We start from the raw sequence: 22134 nt of genomic DNA on the forward strand, positions 1-22134 counted from the left end.
GGAGACGCCGCCTTCTGAGGGTGGAGGGTTGTCATTCATGCAGGATATGGTATATATGTGTGTGTGTACACATGCATATGTAGCAAAAGATATATGACCTAGGCTACAGACTAAAAAACATTCTTTGTTGACAGTATAATGCCCAAGTTTGAGGAATCATGTATGGACATTTTAAATCATTAGAGCACTAGTTTGCTATGATTATAAACCTTTAGTTAAGAGGAGACTTAGTTTTACTCCTTTTTGAGACGTTAGTGATCTTAAAACTTGTGTTTTTTTTTTCACAAATATTTTCTGATAGTTTTCCAAGTCAGATGTAACCTAAATCTTGTATTTCTAATAGCTTTCAAAGGGCTTACAATGGAATGGTTATCAGTGAATGTGACTGGAAGTTTCTGCTTAGGTTGGGTCCAGCAGCAGATAGAGGGTCAGGAAGACCCCCTGGAGAAGGAAATGGCAGCCCACTCCAGTATTCTTGCCTGAAGAATCCCCATGGACAGAGGAGCCTGGCTATAGTCCATGGGGTTGCAAAGAGTCAGACACGACTGAGCTGCTAAGCACAGTACATTCATAATTAATAATAACCTATGTGCTTATTAAAGTATTCTGAATAAGGTTTTTTCCAAATAATAATTTTCTTAACTCTCAAAATCTGAGTTTAATTTCTAGCATTCAGGATTTTCTCTGAGTAAGCAAGGATGACATTGCTGCTGCTGCTAAGTTGCTTCAGTCGTGTCCGACTCTGTGCGACCCCATAGACGGCAGCCTACCAGGCTCCTGCGTCCATGGGATTTTCCAGGCAAGAGTACTGGAGTGGGGTGCTGTTGCCTTCTCCGAAGGATGACACTATTAAGATGAATTGCTTCTCTATTACAAAAGGCCTCATACAAAAGTTCAGCAAATTTGAAATCATGTAGAATCTGAAAACCTTCTCACTTGATATCTCTGGAAATTGGGTTTCTCATCTTCTACAAGAGGCAAGTACTTTGTGTTTACATAGTTGTGAAATTTTATCAAAGAAGGGACTCAGAACTGTTTGCTTACATTTATTTCTTATTCAGTAATGAGTATCATAATTTTTCAGTCAATCTAATTAATCTGTTTTGCTTTTTGTTTAGAGATTTTGCTTCTAAATGCTCATAATAATAAGCACTCTCACTTGCCGAGAACCAGCCATGTGCTGGACACTTTCCTAGGAGCATTTCCAGTGTTATTTCTGTTTGCTGTGATTCATGCCACAATAAGGAGGTAATGTTTTACACTCACTAAAGTCTTCCCTGAAGGAGGGGAAAAAAAAACAATCTTTGTTATCTACAAGCTGTGTATCATGTGTGAGCCATTATCTATTTCCAGCTCTCCTGGACTTCTTGGTGTTTTCTCATGAAATGGACTAATTTTCTATGATAAATTACCTGTGATAATTCCATGGTAAAATATTGGGTTGGCCAAAAAGTTATTTTGGGTCTTTCCTGTAAGATGGTATATGAAAACTTGAACGTACTTTTTGGCCAACCCAATATGTACATTGTAAGCCTCAGTATCACCCCTGTCTGACTTTTTGTGTGAACCTACAAAACGGAAAATGATTCCAGATAAATCTCAACTTAAGGTGAAATAACTCTCTTTGTATCTTCTCAGAAAACAATTACATAATATTCTGCTGAAAGGAGATATTTTAAAATATATATATTTTTTCAAGGGTGTTAATATCCTTACTTAACCTAGCAGTTAAAAATTATTTACTTTCTGTAACTAAGTCAGAATTTATAACAATTCCAACAGAAAAGGCAAGCAAGTTTCTGTACTCTCCAAACACTCTTACTTCCATGGTTACGTGGCAGGATTCACTAAGGAAAACATTCCATTTAAGTACAAAGCACTTTGTAAGTTCTTGGGAGCCAAAAGATTTCTCTTGTAAACACTGAAGTTTTTATTTTTATTTGTTATATAATTATTTTCAAATGCACATATCATTTAGATGAGTGGTACTGGTGATGGTGACTTTGAAAATTTCTATCCTATAACAAGTCAGTGATTAAAAATCTAAAGAGACTCATGGGTATATCATGGGTAGTTATGTCAGTTGGATGGTTATGGGAGTTATGGTATTTACATATGGTATTTATGGGGTTGGTATTTAACAGGCTGAACCACTAGAGGAAAGGTTCTTGAACTGTGTCCCCAGTCACCCTAAAAGGTTCTGCAGACATATTTCATGAATGCTAAAGGAAGCGAGGAAGGAGAGGATGCCAGGAGAATATATGATGCATGAAACACTGTTCACCTTGAATAGTTCTGGTTTTACTTTTATCTTGAATCTTGGGACTTCACCTTCAATTTCACTTAAAATATTTTGTTCTGTTTTCAAAAAATATTGTAAAATCATTGCCTCCCTATTGCATATCCCTTTTGGGGCTCAGTCAGCAAAAATAAAACTAAAATAGATGCACAACAGTTCTAACTTGGTATGATATTTCCAACTTTAAACATTTAAATATCTGAGAATTTTGGTGGGCTTGATGTGGAAAATGCAATCAGAAATTCAGAAGAAATTTCTTCTCTTTAGTGTGCCTTGTAAAGTAGCCATTCAGTAGTGTGATTATCTTGGTGGAGGGCTTTACTAATTACTATATACATCTATTCCTTTGAGAGTCTATGGCCATACCACCCTGAACGAGCCTGATCTCATCTGATCTCGGAAGCTAAGCAGGGTCGGACCTGGTTAGTATGTGGATGGGAAAATGGCACGGCTACACGTGTGACAGTGGGCCAAGAGTTAGCAAGGAATATAATGAAGAATAACAGGCTTCCTGTTTTCAAAGTTCCTAAAGCTACTATGGATTAGCTTTTTTTTTTTTAAAGGAAAAAAAAGGGGAAAAAATAAGTGGCCTGTGGTGCAAGCACATGCAGAGAGGTTGCAGCAACAGAAGTGTCCCCACTTTGTCAGGAAGCGCCATGCTTTAAGAAGGTGGAATCTGAACTGTCCTGGGGGAAAATGGGTAGAATTCTAAAGCACTGAAATGTGGAGGAGAGCAGTCCGAGGCTGGGTAGCGGATGAACAAAAGCAGGCTGGAAAACCAGGAGCTAGTTAAGAAAACAATGATACATCTAATTTGACTGGAGCTCAAGGTATGTAGCAGAGAACAGTTTAAAAAACAAAATAAAAAAGGAAGAAAGAAACGGTGGATGAGACTGTAGAGGGATGTGACTCTAAGTTCACAGAAGTAATGTTTGATCTTTATGTAAAGCAGGAAAACATTCACGATCTAAGTATCTACAGTCTCCCCCTGCCCCCTATTGACTGGTTTTGTGTCTGGATCTGGGGTGATGTTGGGACACTGGGTGGGGAGGAAAGCTGGAAGGAACTCTGAAGACTGTTTTATAAAATAATGAAATGGCCAAAGATATCAAGGGAAAGATGGGTGTAGATACGAAGAGGAAAACCCAGCTGGAGATGGGGAAAAAAAGTTCCTGGAGGCGTTCTAAAAGAGGGAACAATAGGGGTAGATGTGGTGAGGAGAGGCTTCTGCTATGAGGAATTTTAGCAAGTTTTGCCGTAGGGCATGCGGTGGATCCCTCCTCTCTCCCTGAAGGAAACTTCAGTGTACTCCCATTGCTTTCTGCGGCTTTCTGGGACAGATCTGTGTTTCCTTTGGCTGTGCTGAGATGGGTATTAGGGTGGGGGAGAGGCGGCTCGATTGAGTGCAGTTCACAGGCTGTCTACGCAGAGGATGGGGGCTTTCCCCAGCGCCTTGAGGGACGGGGGCCCTGGTGCTGGTGGTGACAGGAGATGCGAGTGGAAAGGACAGCGGACCTTCACCTCTGCATCCTTCGCCTCTACACCCACCATATCCAACTCTGTCTTACATATTGTGCTTCCGTGTAAGATTTTTTTTTTACTGGGAAAAAAGTAATAAAAGCAGTTTAAAAGGAGGGTGAAAATCACAATGGTAGGCAGTTTGAGGTACCTCTGAAGATTAGAAATGTACTATTGGTGTAAAGTGAGGCTCAGGAATTGAAAGTATATGACCAGTACATGCAGAGTGGGAAATCTGACCCATTTTTTACTGAACCATTTTTCCACTCCCTGCCTCCCCCAGCACCGTGCCCTACCAATCAGAGATTTTCTTTCCAAACCATTCAAATTTAAGATAGTTTGAGCCTGTCCATTCTTCGATGTAGACAGCAAAATTCCTGTCTTCTTAATCTGTGGTTCAATATTTGGTAATTCTTGTACCCACTTAATTCTAATCTCTGATGCCACCAAGGTATACCTATTTGCCCACAGCTAGGTGTACATGGGCTGGGAATATGTAAAGAACATTTGCCTCAGAAGATAAGTCCAGAGGTTCTGGACTTGGCATGAGGTTCTAAGCTGTCATATCCTTTCTGTTTCCCCTTATATCAGCACACATGCTAGATAGAATAAAGGTTAAAATATGATGACTCAAACTATCAATATACTAGGAGAAAACACAGGAAATAATTTATGATAACAGAGTACCAAAGGTCTTCTTAAGTATGGCATAAAATCTTGAAGTTGTAAAAGAAAAAGTCAACAAATTTAAGCACATATAAAATAAATTTTCACGTGGAGAATAACCATCTTAAGTAAAAAAAGAAATCCAAAATCAGAGAATAAGATCTATGCAATGCATATTATGCACAAAGGCCTATTTTCTTTATGTATAGAGAGTTTCTATGAGTCTCTAAGAAAAAAACTACACACAAAAAAATTGAAAAAAAAAAGCTGTGAACAAAATTTACCAAAGAAACAAAAAAACCAAGGTACAAATAGGTCTTTGTATTAACCAGCTTCCGTAAATTTGATGCTTTAACATCTGCCCTACATGCCTATGCCAGATACACCTTGTTCTAAACAACCTGATAATATGCCTGAGTCACCTTGCCTCCCTCATTGTCCTCCTCCCCCACATTGACAGCAGTCTTCCTCCTTGGAGGAAGAAGACTTGTCAAATGGAAACCAACAATCCAGAGTCCACACCCTCACCAATCTCCTTTACTGGGCTCTTGGGCTCAGGTCACTGTACAACTGTCCTAATCATGACCCAATGCCAGGTGCCGGACAACTCAGGACATTGCCTATGCCCCAGAGTCTGCTGAAATTATTCACACTAGCCAATCCTAAGCTGCTTATCCCAAATCACTCATTCCTTCGTAGGGAAACCACAATAAAAGCTTTTCGTACTGTTCCTCCCTCTCCTCTGCCTCCTGATCAACCTGGTGCTTCCCCATGTGGCCCCCCCATGTTATGGCATGCCTCCTTTTTTTTTAGAAACGGTGAGTAGTAAACTATCGTTTCAATGACAATTGTCTCCTGACCTTTTGGCCTTCCTATACCTCACATTTTTTATTAATACATCTTATTTATTTATGTATTGGCCATGCCCCAAAATTGTAGGTTCTGTTTCCCAACCAGGGGTTGAACACAGGTCACAGCAGTGAATGCACTGAATACTAACCACTAGATCACTAGGGAACTTGCAATACACTATATTTTAAAGCAGTCTTAAATATATGAAAAGAAACTCACTTCATTTTAAGATTAATGTAAATAAAGACTATGATGATATAACCTTTTCTCTCATCAGAGTGACAAAGGTTGAAAAGTCACACAGCGCACGCTGATGAGTAAAGATGCATTCATTGTTGAGGGGAACATAAATTATTACAGCCTTTATGGAGAGCACCGTGGCAGTAAAAAAAAATTTTTTTTAAATAAACGAACTCATGATCTGGCAATTCTACTTCAAAAGAATTGAAAGTAGGATCCCAAAGAAATAGTTGGACACCATGTTAATAGCATTATATTCATAATATCCAAGAAGTGGGAGGAACCCAAGTGTCCACTGACAGATAAATGTATACATAAAATATGGCATTTTCGGCCAAACAAGTCTTTCATGTTTTTCATAAGATGTTATTAAAAACCTGAATGAACTGTTTGGTCAATCCAGTACAAATGGAATATTATTCAGTCTTAAAAAGGAGGGAAATTCAGTCACAGGTTACGACATGGATGCACCTTGAGGACAGCATGCTTAGTAAAATAAGCCAGTCACAAAAGACAAACTCTGTAAAATATCAGGTATCTAGAGTAGGCAGCACAGGGGTGAAAGAATCTGTCTGCCAGTGCACGAGACATAAGAGACACGGGTTTGATCCCTGGGTTGGGAAGATGCCCTGGAGAAGGAACTGACAATCCTCTCCAGTATTCTTGCCTGGAAAATCCGTGGACAGAGGAGCCTGACAGGCTATAGTCCACAGGGTCGCAAAGAGTCGGATGCAGCTGAGCACACACGCATGGATGAGTAGTCAGATTCATGGAAACAGAAAGCAGAATGTGGTTGCCAGGATCTGGGAGGAGGGGCAAATTCTCATTTGTGTCGCTCGATACATTATTTTTGGAAATTGGTTGCACAACACTATGAATATACTCAGCACTACTGAACTGTACATATAGAAATGGTCAATATGGTAGGTCTACTTTTCCACAGTCAAATTTTTTTTTTAAATGAACAAACCCATTGATCCAGCAATCCCACTATTAGGAATTTGTCCTATGATTATTTCAATGTGAAATGATGTACACATGAGGTTATTGACTCTATCATTATAAGAGTAGAGGATAGAAATAATCCAAATTAATCCAAATTTTATAATGGAAATTGGTTATATTATGCCCCATCCATGCACTGAAATACTATGCAAACATTAAAAAGAATATAACAATTGTATATATGTGTATAAAAAAGGAAGTATGAATATTATGCTACCACTTACTTTTTTGTGCACAGATTTCTGCAAGGCTCTCTGGGAGACTGTGAATGATGATTGCCTCTGGGGAAGGGGACAGCAGACTGGAATGGGTGGCAGACTGGCCTAATTTTCACTGTGTACTATTCTGCATCTTTGAATTTTGTACTACATATTTCTTGTATTAAAAAGTGGTTTAAAAGAGAAATAAACTAATCTCATGGTTAAAATCTTTAATACCTGGCTCTCTAGCATTGTATTCTTTAGCTTCCTGGCTTCTGACTCATTGGCTTCTATCTCACTGCTTAATTGCTGAGATCTTGATCTTGTTTGCCTAATGAAAACTGTAATAATTGCCTTGTTTTAGTGGACTTTTCTGGTGTTCACTACTGCTGTGTGTGTGTCTGTGTTAGTCACTTAGTCGTGTCTGACTCTTTGCAACTCCATGGGCTGTAGCCTCCCAGGCTCCTCTGTCCATGGAATTCTCAACATCTGGTCACAGTGACAAAAAAGAGCATCTGAATTTACATTATTGTTTTAAATATTTAAATCAACTTGCTACAAAATAGCTAAAGAATGAATGAAAAATAGATCATCAAAACTTTGTTAAATATATAATTAAACACACAGGCAAGCATGCACACACAGACTAGGTTCTTGTGTCAGTAAAGGAATCAAAAAAGGGAAAAGGAAATCAAAGAACGTAAGCCAAACAGATGAAGGAACGGATGAGCTGCAGAGGGTACAGCGCTCACTGCCATGTCTTCCTCTGGTTCCGAGGCCTGAGTCCGCCATGTGGTGGATGCTCAGGAAAGATTTTCAGAATGATTAAAGGGAGATAATCTTACACATGGGCTTCCCTGGTGGCTCAGACGGTAAAGAATCTGCCCACAGTGTGGGAGACATAGGTTCGATCCGTGAATCAGGAAGATTTCCTGGAGAAGGGAATGGCTACCCACTCCCGTATTCTTGCCTGGAGAATTCCAAGGACAGAGAAGCCTGGCGGGCTACAGCCCATGGGGTCACAAAGAGTTGGACATGACTGAGCGATTAACACACACACAACCTCACTTATACGAGGCAGAGAAACTGTCAATTCTTTTCAATTCCCAATTTTTAACATTCTCTGACTCCTACTTGCCGCTGATCACACATTCAGATAGCAGAAAAAAAATACTATTTTTTAACCACACCCCAGATACATGTCCAGAATCATCTTTGAAGGTGCCAAGGGTAAGGATAGGTCCCTAACATGGGGCCTTCTTTTATCTTTTCCTGATACAGTTTTTACTGCTTGAATTGGGGGTGTTAATCACTTTGCAAATGGAATATGGCTTCTTTTCCCATAAAGTGAAAGTGAAAGTGAAGTTGTATCCGACTCTTTGCGACCCTGTGTACTGTAGCCTACCAGGCTCCTCTGTCCATGGGATTCTCCAGGCAAGAATACTGGAGTGAGGTGCCATTTCCTTCCCTAATGTAAATTTACAATCTTTATAGATAGACACAAGCCATGTTAATACCCCAAATGTTTAGTGTATTCCAAGCATGATCCACGACCTTCTTCCATACTATAAAGATTTAAAAATTTCCACCTTGCTCTTAAAGTGAAAAACAAAACACTTTATGGGGAAAATGGAACCTATCTGTATTGTTTAGTAAATTACTAGTCTGTTTAAAGTTTCTTGACAGCCAAACAAAATCCTGAAGAATTATTCTTGCAAGCCTACCTAGATGTCTGAGGGAAAAGTAAAAAGATTCCAAAAACTATAAGACTTATGGAAACATTTTTAAAAGAAACTTATAGTTTTTTTTTTTTTTAGCATATCCTCTAAGTACAAATATTAGTGAGGTGTGATAACTAAGAAAGGATAGGAAAACCAAACAGAAATATTTAAATGGAGAGTTAAAATATTTATCTTTATTTTTTCTTTTAATATACAGTTTACTTTAAAAGTAAATTTGTAAAATCCTAAAATAGCAGTGTTTAAATGTGTGACTGTCAAGTGAAGCATGTCAGGTGAAATGTGCATTGGAGTTGGAGACAGGAGACTAGGTATCTGCCTCGCAGTGCAAAGCAGGGCAAGCCGCAGTCTTTCAGAACCTTTAAGTGGAATAATGGTATCTCAAACTTCTTTATGGAACTATTATGAAAATTAAATTACATACTTGAAACTGCCTTGCCTGTAAGCTCCTTGGGGTAGGGGTATATCTTACATTCTCTTCTTTGTAACCGGTTACTTGATTAATTATTAGTTCATGTATGAAAGAAGTAGAAAACATTATCTCAAGAAACTCATCAGTAACTCAAAGATCCAACTTTGAAAATGAAGGAAGCTTTAGTAGCATCAGAAAAATCACCAGTATTTTCAGAAATTTATAAAGTTCTTATTTAAAATTCCAAAATTTATTTAATCTGTTACCAGCCTTATGAGATCAAAGTGAACAAAAAATAAGAAAGTGCCCTTTGAACATGTGAAAGAGATCATTTTAAAGGTAGGAAATTAGATAAATGATAGTAACATCTTATTTTTATAAATATGCAGTGGTAGACTACGCTGTTAAATATACATAAGAAGCAATTTGCATTCTTTTCAGAAAAGCCATCTGACGACCAAGAACCTGCTATGTCTGTGTCTTCAGTCAAGGGCCTTCCCTGGTAAGCTCAAGACTTACATATTGGACACTTCCTTCAGACCGTTGCTTATTCTGAATTTTCTGTCACTTTCAAAACCATAATCTAGCCACTTTCCTAAATCACAAATCTAAACATCAATTTAGACTCCTTCCCCATATCCATTCAGAGAGTTAATTTAGCATTTTGTACTTCCTCACTATCTCTCCTATATGTATTCTCTCCTTTCCATGGCCACTGCGTGGTTCGGTCTGCACATCTTATCTTAATCACTGAAATGGCATTCTGGTTGGTGAGGTGGTGGGAATGGAAAACAGAAAAATTTAATGGATATTTAAGAGGGAAAACCAACTGACAGAATACAGGAGGAAAAGTAGGTTTGGGAGGAAAATAACAAATTTAATTCAGAACATGTTTAGTTGGAGGTAACTTGGGACTATCCGGGTGAAGATATTCCAAGTATGTGCATATATCAGTGTGGGCAAAGCTTTAGAAGAGTAGGTTCATAGTGGACACCATGGATTTGGACGAAATGTTCTCTCTCATATCCTACTGCTTCTGAAAAGCTTTTTCCAGATCATCTCAATGTGTTTGTTTTTTTCATTTAGTTCTAATCACACTGTTTGGCCTTTAGGTTCTCAACCATCCATTGCCTTTTGTTGATGTTTACCACCACAAGTTTCTTATTTCCCAAATTAAGCTTCTAAAGAATTGCACATTGTGGGTGTGCTCAGTGTGTCTGATTCTTTGCAATCCTATGGCCTGTAGCCTGCCAGGCTCCTATGTCCACGGGATTTTCCCAGTAAGAATACTGAAGTGGGTTGTCATTTCTTCCTGCAGGGGATTAGTACCTTTTAAAATACTTTATGCCTATGAATGTCCACGACATCTAGCACTGTGCAGCACATAGGAGTTTCTCAAAAGAGAGGAGGAGCTGAAGGGATAAATTTGAGTAAATTTTAGTAACTTTAATAACAACGGTAATTAATATTTCCTAACACAGAGCCAGGTACATAGTGGGTGCTGAATTAATATGTTAAATAGATTAATATTTAACATCTCACTACAATTCAAAAACTTCTTGCTATCTCAATTCTTTTCCAATTGGACATGCAATTGATCACAGATATTATTATTACACATTTTTAAGGAGTCCAACAGTTGATAGTTTTATATAGAATCTGTTTCAGTGAAAAGGTCACTTATTAACAAGCCTAATCCATCTTAATCTACACATCCACAATACTTGCATACCCTACACTCTAACAGAATTTTGTATTATATACAGATTCACACTTTTACTTCCTTAGTGTTTTCCTCCAGTGTTCACACTGCCCCTTGTGTCTCCCAGATGCTCTATGCTACTTTTTCTCTATCCCTTGGTCAAATCAGGTCAAAGACTTAACAATGATTGGCATAAAAATTATTTTTAGGAAATGAAAGGAGTTGCTGACTAGTTCTGATGAAAAGCAAAAGGGCCAAAAGGCTCAGGCAAGATACACTCATGTTTTGGTTTTGGCTCTTGGCATTCAGACAAGAATGATTTTGTGACTTCCAACGCTTGGAGAAGTTCAATATCTTACACACTGACATTTGACAACCAAGTTGACCCTTAGAAATCAGTGCTACTTTACGTAACCACGTACAGATTAAAAGTAGAAATTTTGACCTGGGGAATACCATGAAAGCTATCACTTAAATTAAGCCTGAATGTGCAATAGACATGATGCTTTGAACAAAGAGACACACACTATTTGTTAACAATATTTTAAAATACTAAATATTTACTACTTATCTCTGTGCAAGATCTTGAGCCAGGTGCTGTTTAACACATGGTCCTTGCCATAGTGTCAGAGGAGGACAATTAATTGCTTATAGCTCATCAGGGTGTATATCTTGGTACAGTCTTTTCAGAAAGTCATTTGAAAGTATTTCCCAGCATCAAGGACCCAGTGAGTCAGTGCTTCCCATCAGGTGGCCAAAGTATTGGAGCTTCAGCTTCAGCATCAGTCCTTCCAGTAAATATTCAAGGTTGATTTCCTTTAGGATTTATTGGTTTGATCTCCTTGCTGTCCAAGGGACTCTCAAGAGTCTTCTCCAAGACCACAATTGGAAAGCATCAATTCTTTGGTGCTCATTCTCACATCTGTACATGATTACTAGAAAAACCATAGCTTTGACTGTACAGACCTTTGTCAGCCAAGTGATGTCTCTGTTTTTTAATATGCTGTCTAGGTTTATCATAGCTTTTCTTCCAAGGAACAAGCATCTTTTAATTTCATGGCTACAGTCACCATCTTCAGTGATGCTGGAGCCCAAGAAAATATAATCTTCCACTGTTTCAATTTTTCCCCCATCTATTTGCCTTGAAGTGATGAGACTGAATGGCATGATCTTAGTTTTTTGAATGTTGAGTTTTAAGCCAGCTTTTTCACTCTCTGCTTTCACTTTCATCAAGAGGCCCTTTATTTCCTCTTCACTTCCTGTCATTAGAGTGCTATTTCTCCCAGCAACCTTAATTCCAGTTTGTGATTCATCCAGCCTGGCATTTTGCATGATGTACTCTGCATGTAAGTTAAATAAGCAGGGTGACAATATACAGCTTTGATGTAATCCTTTCCCAATTTTGAACCAGTCTGTTGTTCCATGTCAAGTTCTAACTGTTGCTTCTTGGCCTGCGTCAGGTTTCTCAGGACAGGTAAGGTGGTCTGGTATTCCCATCCCTTTCAGAATTTCCCCCACTTTGTTGCGATCCACACAGTCAAAGGCTTTAGCATAATCAATGAAGCAGAAGTAGATGTTTTTCTGGAATTCCCTTGCTTCCTCTGTGATCCAACATATGTTCACAATTTGATCTCTGGTTTTTCTGCCTTTTCTAAATCAGCTGGTACATCTGGAACTTCTTGGTTTACGTACTGCTGAAGTCTTGCTTGAATGATTTTGAGCATTACCTTGCTGGCATGTGAAATGGGCACAACTGTACAGTAGTTTGAGCATTCTTTGGCATTGCCCTTCTTTGGGATTGGAATGAAAACTGATCTTTTCCAGTCATGTGGCCATGCTGAGTTTTCCAAATTTGCTGACAGATTGAGTGCAGCACTTTTACAGCATCGTCTTTTAGGATTTGAAATAGTTCAGCTGGAATTTCATCACCTCCAGTATCTTTGATGCTTCCTAAAGCTCACCTGACTTCGCATGCTAGGATGTCTGGCTCTAGGTGAGTGACTACATCGTCATGGTTATCCGGGTCATTAAGACCTTTTTTATACAGTTCTTCTGTGTATTCTTGTCACCTCTTCTTAATCTCTTCTGCTTCTGTTAGGTCCTTGCCATTTCTGTCCTTCACTATGCCAATCTTTGCATGAAATGTTCCCTTGGAATCTATAATTTTCTTGAAGAGATCTCTAGTCTTTCCCATTCTATTGTTTTCCTCTATTTCTTTACATTGTTCATTTAGGAAAGCTTTATCTCTCCTTGCTATTCTTTGGAAGTCTGCATTGAGTTGGGTATATCATTCCCTTTCTCTGTCTTTCACTTCTTTTCTCAGCTATTTGTAAGGCTTCCTCAGACAACCACTTTACCTTCTTGCATTTCTTTTTCTTGGGGATGGTTTTGATCACTGCCTCCTGTACAGTGTTACAAACCTCCATTCATAGTTCTTCAAGCACTCTCTACCAGATTTAATCCCTTGAATCTATTCATCACCTTCACTGTATAATCATAAAGGATTTGATTTAGTTCATGCCTGAATAGCTGAGTAGTTTTCCATACTTCCTTCAATTTGGGCCTGAATTTTGCAATAAGGAGTTCATGATGTGAGCCGCAGTCAGCTCCAGGTCTTGTTTTTGCTGACTGTATAGAGCTTCTCCATCTTCAGCTGCCAAGAACATAATCAATCTGATTTCAGTACTGCCTTTTTGGTGATGTCCATGTATGTAGTCATCTCTTGGGTTGTTGGAAAAGGGTGTTTGCTATAACCAGCATGTTCTCTTGACAAAAATCTGTTAGCCTTTGCCCTGCTTCATTTTGTACTCCCAAGGCCAAACTTGCCTGTTACTCCAGGTAACTCTTGACTTCCTACTTTTGCATTCCAATCCCCTATGATGAAAAATACATATTTTTTGGGTGTCCTTGTATATCTTTATAGAACTGGTCAACTTCAGCTTCTTCTGTTTAGTGGTTGGGGCATAGATTTTGATTACTGTGATGCTGAATGGTTTGCCTTGGAAATGAACCAAGATAATTCTTATTGTTTTTGAAATTGTACCCAAGTACTGCATTCTGGACTCTTTTGTTGGCTTTGAGGGCTACTCCATTTCTTCTAAGGGATTCTTGCCCACAGTAGTAGATATTTGAAGATATCAACTAAAGTCAAATAGAAACCTAAACTATGACACAGGAACCCCAGTCCTAGGTATACACCCAAGATAAATGGCTTCAAAAGTATAAACCATGCACAGGAATGATCATGGTACTATGATTCCATTCATACGATTTTTTTAAAGAGGCAAAACTAATATGTAGTGATAAGTCAGAACAGTGGCTAACTTCAGTGGGAGCAATGACTTGGAAGAATTTCAAGGGACACCACTGAGTTGCAGGAAATATATTTTCATGTCAGTGTAAATATGACATGAATGAAGAAGAGATAAATTCAAGAAATAGTTAAAGGAGATATTTAACCCTCAAACTGATAAAGAGAACACAGGAGGAGAATTAGGATTGGGAGAATAATGAATTTAGTGCTGAACATGTTGGTTAATGGCATACATAAAGAAGTGCTATACCCTGAGTATTTGTGACATTTACTGAATATATGTTACACCTTAACAAAAAATTTTTTTTAATAAAAGTTTTCAACAGGACAAGAACAGTCTGCAGAGTGTCAGTCCTCATTATTAGGCAGCCATGGCAGGGTTGAGGAGCAGGTGTCCAGAATTAACCCACACAATCCATTGATGTGACTTCATTTCCAAGCACCACTTTGAACATTAATCCCAAAGAGTGAATTTAACACAATGTAGTCCCTTCCCTGTTACTGTTTAATGTGATCATAATATCAGTGAGGAATTAAATCTGCTATGCAAAATATTGCATGATAAGAAGATATTCAATAAATATCTGTTAATGATCTTGTACCAAGTGAAAGGTACAGCCTACAAATGCCATAAGAATTGACAGGTTGGAGAAAATACTGTGCGCTGGCTGCTCAGATACAGTTTCTTGAAGGACGTGGGAACTAAGCCAGATTCTAAAAGGTTAGGAACGGATGCAGGTTTGCAAGGTGTGGCCTCTGCAAATGTTTGATCTGATTTCTTTTTAGTGGGAGTAGCATAGTCTTCAGAGAAGGCAATGGCACCCCACTCCAATATTCTTGCCTGGAAAATCACATGGGTGGAGAAGCCTGGTAGTCTGCAGCCCATGGGGTCGCTAAGAGTCGGACACGACTGAGCGACTTCACTTTCACTTTTCACTTTCACAGATTGGAGAAGGAAATGGCAACCCACTCCAGTGTTCTTGCCTGGAGAATCCCAGGGACAGGGGAGCCTGGTGGGCTTCCGTCTATGGGGTCGCACAGAATTGGACATGACTGAAGCGACTTAGCAGCAGCAGCATAGTCTTTCAAGAAGCAACATAAGTAGGAGAATTATGGAAAGCCATGACCTTGCATCATGCTTTGTGAATATGTTGCTAGTTTCCTAGCCATCTAAATATGGGAGACTCCATACTAAGATGAGTAACATAAACAGAAGATCATGAGGGCTATGTGAACTATTAGATTGCAAAAGTAGTTTGGGCCCAAATCGCAGAGTGCCATGACTACGGAACACATCCTTCATGCAGTGTTAGATGAGAGCATGACATCCATGCTTTACAATTAAGTAGCACTGGGCCAATTGTATGACTAGCATTAGCAACAATAAATGCATGAGCAGCTTCTGGTTCTTTCAGTGAGATGCCAAGCATCTGGATCTTTAGAAGTCGATTTCTGACTGCTTTCTTTCAGAACTTTTGTTATTCTGCAGATTCAACTTCTGTTTGGACAACTGAAGGAGGAAGGCTTATATATAATAGGTTAAAAATTTATAAGACTTGGGAATCTTAGACTTGTGAATCTTAGAAAATAAAACTAGATGCCAATAGGAATAACCTCAAGGATGTTTATTTTGGAAGTAAAGTTGTTTTAAGCCAATAATTCACTCTGCAAGATTTTGCTGGCCAAAAAAAAATAGAGTTCTCAAGCAGTAAAATCACTGGTGTAAATACTACTCAAAATAGTTGGACAGTTCTTTGACCTTATAATCAAAGGTATCCACTGTATTAGGGGGGTCATACCCAATGATTAATAGCTATAATTTGTGCATACATGAGTATTAACAGATTCTTTATTTAATGAATCATTACCTTGAAGAGCAATATTCAGGAGAAGTTGTCCTAAGTTCTCCTTTGACATTACAAAGCAAACATTTCCTATTTATTTATCTGTGGCTTACAAAATTTGACTATAATTTTTATTGTTAGCATAACCTTTGGTAGAAATAAACTGTTCCCTTATTTGATAGAATTATTAGGAATAGTGGTATGAAAGTAGAAATACTATTTCAAAGTTAGACATATGATGGATTTTAGCAGAAATAGAGAATCCTGATCATTTGAAAATATTAATAATAGAAGTATAAACTCATCATTATAAATATATAAGGATATAGATAGAAATATATATAAATTTGTGTAGAATAAATATATTTATGTGCCTATTTCCTATCTCTAAGAGTACTTAGAAGCAATGACAGTCCAGTAGCAGTGAAGACATCCAGCACTGAGATCTTAGTTTTCAAATATCATTCTCCTCTGAAAAGGGAACTGAAAATCCTTTGAGAAATGGCTGATCCTAGAGTTGGAGCAAAGAAAATACAAGCTAAACATGCAATATATTCTTATGACAGAAAGTTAAAAAGTACATAAAGAATCTTAGGAACATGTTAAAAGGGTAAGTGAGCCTTCTTGAAAGAGTTACACTGACCAAATCTGGGACAATTGAAGTATCAAAATGAATAATGGCAATGATGGATTATAACTCACTGAGTAGAATAAGAACTTATAAGTTCACCCTGTTGGATGGATGGATGGATGGATGGATAGATACAGGAAAGAAGAGAATATTCTACCCTACAGTAGGAAGCTGACTAATAATTGTAGAAGAAATGATAGAATAAGAAACTTGCCATTGTGCAGCCATCATCATAATAATTAATTTGGGGAAGAATCATCAGAGATGTAAATCTAGTAGGTGAAAATTTTAGCAGAGCAGGATACTTAAATGGAGGTGATATAATCCCAGCTAAGCTACTTCAAATCCTAAAAGATGACACTGTTGAAGTGCTGCACTCAATATGTCAGTAAATTTGGAAAACTCTGCAGTGACCACAGGACTGGAAAAGATCACTTTTCATTCCAATCCCAAAGAGGGGTAATGCCAAAGAATGTTCAAACTACCATACAGTTGTGCTCATTTCACATACTAGCAAAGTAAAGCTCAAAATCCTTCTAACTAGGCTTCTATCCTAGCTCAAAATCCTTCTAACTAGCACTATGTGAACTGAGAACTTCCAGATGTACAGACTGGGTTTAGAAAAGGCAGAATAACCAGAGATCAAATTGCAAACATCTGCTGGATCATAGGAAAAACAAGGAAATCCCAGGAAAAAAATCTGATTTTTTGATTACACTAAAGCCTTTGACTGTGTGGATCACAATAAATGGTGGAAAATTCTGAAAGGGATGGGAATACCAGACCTGTCTCCTGAGAAACCTGTATGGAGATCAAGAAGCAACAATTAGAACCAGATATGGAACAACTAACTGACTGATTCCAAATTGGGAAAGGAGTACAACAAGTCTGTATATCATCACTCTGCTTATTTACCTTATATGCAGAGTACATTATGTGAAATGTTGGGCTGAAAGAATCACAAGCTGGAATCAAGATTGCCAGGAGAAACATCAACAACCTTAGATATGCAGATGATATCACTCTAATGGCAGAAAGTGAAAAGGAGCTAAGGAGCCTCTTGATGAAAGTGAAAGAAGAGAGTGAAATGGCTGGCTTAAAACTTGACATTTAAAAAACAAAGATCATAGCATCTGATCCCATCACTTCATGGCAAATAGATGGGGAAAAATCAAAACAGTGACAGATTTTCTTTTCTTGGGCTCCAAATCACTGCAGACAGTGACTCAGCCATGAAATTAAATGTGCCTGCTCCTTGGAAGAACAGCAGTTTAAAAGGCAGAGATAACACTTTGCTGACAGAGGTTCATACAGTCAAAACTATGGTTTTTCCAGTAGTCATGTATGGATGTGAGAGTTGGACCATAAAGAAAGCTGAGTGCCAAAGAATCGATGCTTTTGAATTATGGTGCTAGAGAAGACTCTTTAGAGTCTCTTGGACTACAGAGAGATCAAACCAGTCAATCTCAGTCCTGAACATTCATTGGAAGGACTGATGTTGAAGCTCTAATACTTTGGCCACCTGATGGCAAGAGCCAACTCACTGGAAAAGACCCTGATGCTGGGAATGATTGAAGGCAAAAGGAGAAAAGGGTAGTGGAGGATGAGATGGTTAGGTAGTATTACCAACTCAATGGACATGAATTTGAACAAACTCCAGGAGATAGTGAAGGGCAGGGAAGCCTGGTGTGCTGCAGTCCATGGGGTTGCAAAGAGTTGGACACGACTTAGTGACTGAATGACAACAAAGAGGATACTTAAATAGCCTCAGATTACCTCCCCAGAGGGCCTTATTAATTTTGAGATGAAAAACAATAACTTTTAAAGAAAGCTAGAAGTCACCACCTTAACCAAGTGATAAAAGCTGAAAACATGAGTAATGGAACAAATGACATCAGGTGTTCCTGATGTTCAACAATATTCAAAACATTTACACCAATAAAATATTTGGGTGGGGATTTACCTTTGCTTCTGGTTTTAAGTAAACTCTGATTTTACCCAAAGATTTTTTTAGCTCATTTTATTATTACTATCAAATTTCTTAGATGTTTTATTCAGTTATATTCATGTAAAGTTAGGAGTCCAGAATTCATATGCCCTCTAAACTCTTTGCTCAAGTACATCTCTCAAGTTGCTATGTGGTCGGTTACTATTAAAGAAAATACTCTCCTCATTTTTGGATGTTTCCTAAACATTCATCTTATTTTTTTAAAAAAATGTAACAAAAATCATATTCCCTGTTTTGCTTCTCTGCTAATAGAAAACAGTATATTTCAGTGCTCTTCTGAAGTAACTACATTTAGTTAACTAAATGTATATTCTGTCTGTCATTATAAGATAAAACCATTTATCTTCATTTTATTGAAATAGTCTATCCAATAATGAAAGAAATCTCTTAATTAATTTACCAACAGACAGAATGTACTTAAGTAGTTGCATGTATATAAAGATTTATTATGCCTTCACAGTATCAGAACCTACACTACTGCATTAGTCCAGGATTATGTGATAGGCTTTTGGAAGAGAAGGTAGGGACTATTTTAAAGAGCCTCAAACAGTATGTATCACATACAGATTACATATGATAAATTATTTTGATAATGATATTAACTTCATCTGAATTTTTAAGTAGGTAAGGAGGCAAGTCTCATTGTAGTAACTTATAAAGAGAGTAATACATAAATATATATGTACCTCATGCAGACAAATGAAAGCTGGAGTTGTAGATAAATCAACAAATCGCTCATCTTGGATATTAATTGTGGGTGCAATAGCATAAATGGGGTCTTCTTGAGCCTTTCCACCTTTCTCCTCTTCTTCTTCTTGGTCTGTGTCTGTGGTACTGTCTTCCATTTTTCACAATTCTAAAATAAAATCATTCCATATTTAGCTATTTATGGATATCTTCAGTTTTAAAGTAAAATTAATGGAGGATAGGATAATAAAAGCAATTAGAGTAATCTATTCAATGAGATGATAGGCCAGGAAACTTAGCTGCAATCACATTACTATAAAAGGCTGCTTTGTTGCAAAGATGCTCTCCATTGATACACTCAAAGCAATACTTCCAATTTTAAAGAGTAGATTATTTCATTAACTGGAAAAAATAATTAGTAACTAGAATTTAGGTTCCATGAAGGCAGAAAATAAACCTAATTTTGTTTACGGAGTATTGTAGTAGGTACTCAATTAGTATTCATTGATTAGATTAATAAACAGAACCTTTAGCCTTAAAATATATCACAAAGTTAATTCAAATTATTTTTAGAAACATAATAAACAACTCCCTGTGGTGCCGCACTCTGCCTTGGGCATGCACTTGTGCACAAGGCCACTGGGCTAGTTGCCCGATACCCGCACTGCCAGCTGCGGCCACTGCGCAGGCCTGTATGCTTGTGCACCCTGACACCGGCCGGTCTCTGTGCTCGTGTGCATATGCTCAACTCTTCCATCAGACTCCACTTAAAAAACATGAGCTCAAAATAAAATTACAGGTATTTCAAGCTGGTGACATTAGAATGTTAAGCCAAGTACTAGCCCCTCCAAAAGTGAGTCATTTTATCACCACACAGGTCACACATCCTTGAAACCAGCCCTGTTTTTTGACCATTGATTTGCTCATGTAGTCAAGTGGACCTAGAGTCATTTCTAAAATGACCCCTGTGTTGGCTAGCAAGGTCTCTATTGGTTCACTTTGGTGGCATTGGAATGGCCGCTCCTCTGAGAGCTGGTAAGAGGCCTCCGTTGCATAGGAGAATGCCAGTCTAATCTGCTCTTTTGATCTCCGCATATGTGAATGTGCACTCAACAGATGAGCATACCTGCTTTCTTCTCTTACTAGACAGGATCACTTCAACTGTCTTAATTTCTTTTTGCTTTAATTTTTTTTAACTTTATGCAATTTTTAATGCAATTTTTAAAAGTTACTCTCCCTTTTCACTTATTACAAAACACTGGTTATATTTCTCATGTTGTATAATACATCCTTGAGCCTATGTTACACCCAACAGTTTGTACCTCCCTGCTGGTAATCACTAGTTTGTCTATATATTTATGAGTCTATTTCTTTTATATTATATTCACTAGTTTGTTGCAGTTTTTAGATTCCACATATAAGCGATATCATACCATATTTATCTTTTTTCTGTTTGACTTATTTCACTTAGAGTAATGCCCTCCAAGTCCATCCATGTTGCTGCAAATGGAAAAATTTCATTCTCTTTGATGACCGAGTATTATTCCATTGAGTGGTATTCTGCATCTTCATCCATTCATCTGTTGATGGACATTTAGGTTGTTTCCATATCTTGGCTGTTGTAAGTACTGCTGCAGTGAACGCTGGGGTGCGTGTATTTTTTTGAATTCGTGTTTTTTCAGATGTTTACCAAGGAATGGAATTGCTGGGTCACATGGTAGTTCTATTTTTAGTTTTTTGAGGAAACCCCCATTCTGTTCTCTACAGTGACTGCACCAATTTACATTCCCGTCAACAGTGTAGGAGGGTTCCCCTTTTTTCCACATCAGTGCCAGATTATGTTACTTGTGGTCTTTTTGATGTTAGCCATTCTGACAAGTGAGGTGATATCTCATTGTAGTTTTGATTTGCATTTCCCTGATGATTAGTGATGTTGAGCATCTTTTCATGTGCATTTTGGCTGGCCATCTACATTTCCTCTTTGGCAAAATGTGTTTTCAGGTCTTCTGCCCATTTTTTGATTGATTGTTTTATTTGATGTCAAGTTGTATGAGCTATTTATATATGTTGGATATCAATCCCTTATTGGTCATATCACTTGGAAATATTTTCTCCCGTGCAGTAGGCTGTCTTTTCATTTTGTTGATGGTTTTCTTTGCTGCACAAAAGCTTTAGGTTTAATTAGGTTCCATTCATTTATTTTTGCCTTTATTTCCTTTACTTTTGGAGAGGATCAAAAATATATTGCTGCTTTATGTCAAAGAGTGTTCTGCCTATGTAATTTTAAGGTTTTGTTGAGCACATATTGCCTATTATGTCTATGTTATTCCTACTCTGATGATAGGGATCCTCCTTCCTTGAATATGGAAAATATGTTCTAAAATATGAATCTAGATGGCATGACAGGCTCTGATTCCTGAATTTATTAAAATGGTCACGGGCATATCACTGATTCATTGTTCTCTCCTCTCTAAGAATGGAAGCGATAGTAACTAATTTTTCTATTTCATAAAGAAAATGCATATTAGATGTGATAATGCCTCTGGACTTCTAGCTTCCACTCTACTATCTCCAGTTTTCTGCCACAACCATAAATTGCACATGCACTTGCCTTCCTCCTCTTGCTACAAAAACCCTTCACAGGTATAGCGTGCACTTCCATCATGAAGCACCGAATGTCTGGTTGTTTTTCTTTATGTGATAGTAATAGTAATTGATATTGTTTGGACTGCCCCTCCTTTAACACACACATTTTTAATGCCATAATACAGTTTTAAAAAAAAAAAAAAGAAATAGAACCTGTTGTTATTAAGGTATCACAACCTTAGTCAGTTTATTGTTTAAGTCTTCAGGGAACTGGAAATGGCTTGATGACATATCTGCTGCTGCTGCTGCTGCTGCTGCTGAGTCGCTTCAGTCATGTCTGACTCTGTGCGACCCCAAAGATGGCAGCCCACCAGGCTCCCCTGTCCCTGGGATTCTCCAGGCAAGAACACTGGAGTGTTTAGATTTGTGTTA

The 22134-nt window shown here is 38.0% G+C and overlaps 1 protein-coding gene across 4 annotated transcripts in view; it reads right to left on the bottom strand.

Annotated features, from left to right (window-relative positions):
* CCDC146 (coiled-coil domain containing 146) overlaps positions 1-22134 on the bottom strand; it is a 143160-nt gene that overhangs the window by 100546 nt on the left and 20480 nt on the right. For 3 of the 4 annotated variants that reach the window (XM_069587806.1, XM_069587805.1, XM_069587808.1), the window contains exon 2: positions 19116-19285. In XM_069587806.1, coding sequence (XP_069443907.1) covers positions 19116-19274 — 159 coding nt within the window. In that variant the 5' untranslated portion in view covers positions 19275-19285. Of the gene's footprint in view, positions 1-19115; positions 19286-20549; positions 20787-22134 lie in introns of those variants that run through there. The other variant, XM_069587807.1, reaches the window with a different exon arrangement.

This window comes from Ovis canadensis, chromosome 4, assembly GCF_042477335.2.
Source record: "Ovis canadensis isolate MfBH-ARS-UI-01 breed Bighorn chromosome 4, ARS-UI_OviCan_v2, whole genome shotgun sequence".
In the NCBI taxonomy this organism is placed as follows: Eukaryota; Metazoa; Chordata; class Mammalia; order Artiodactyla; family Bovidae; genus Ovis; species Ovis canadensis.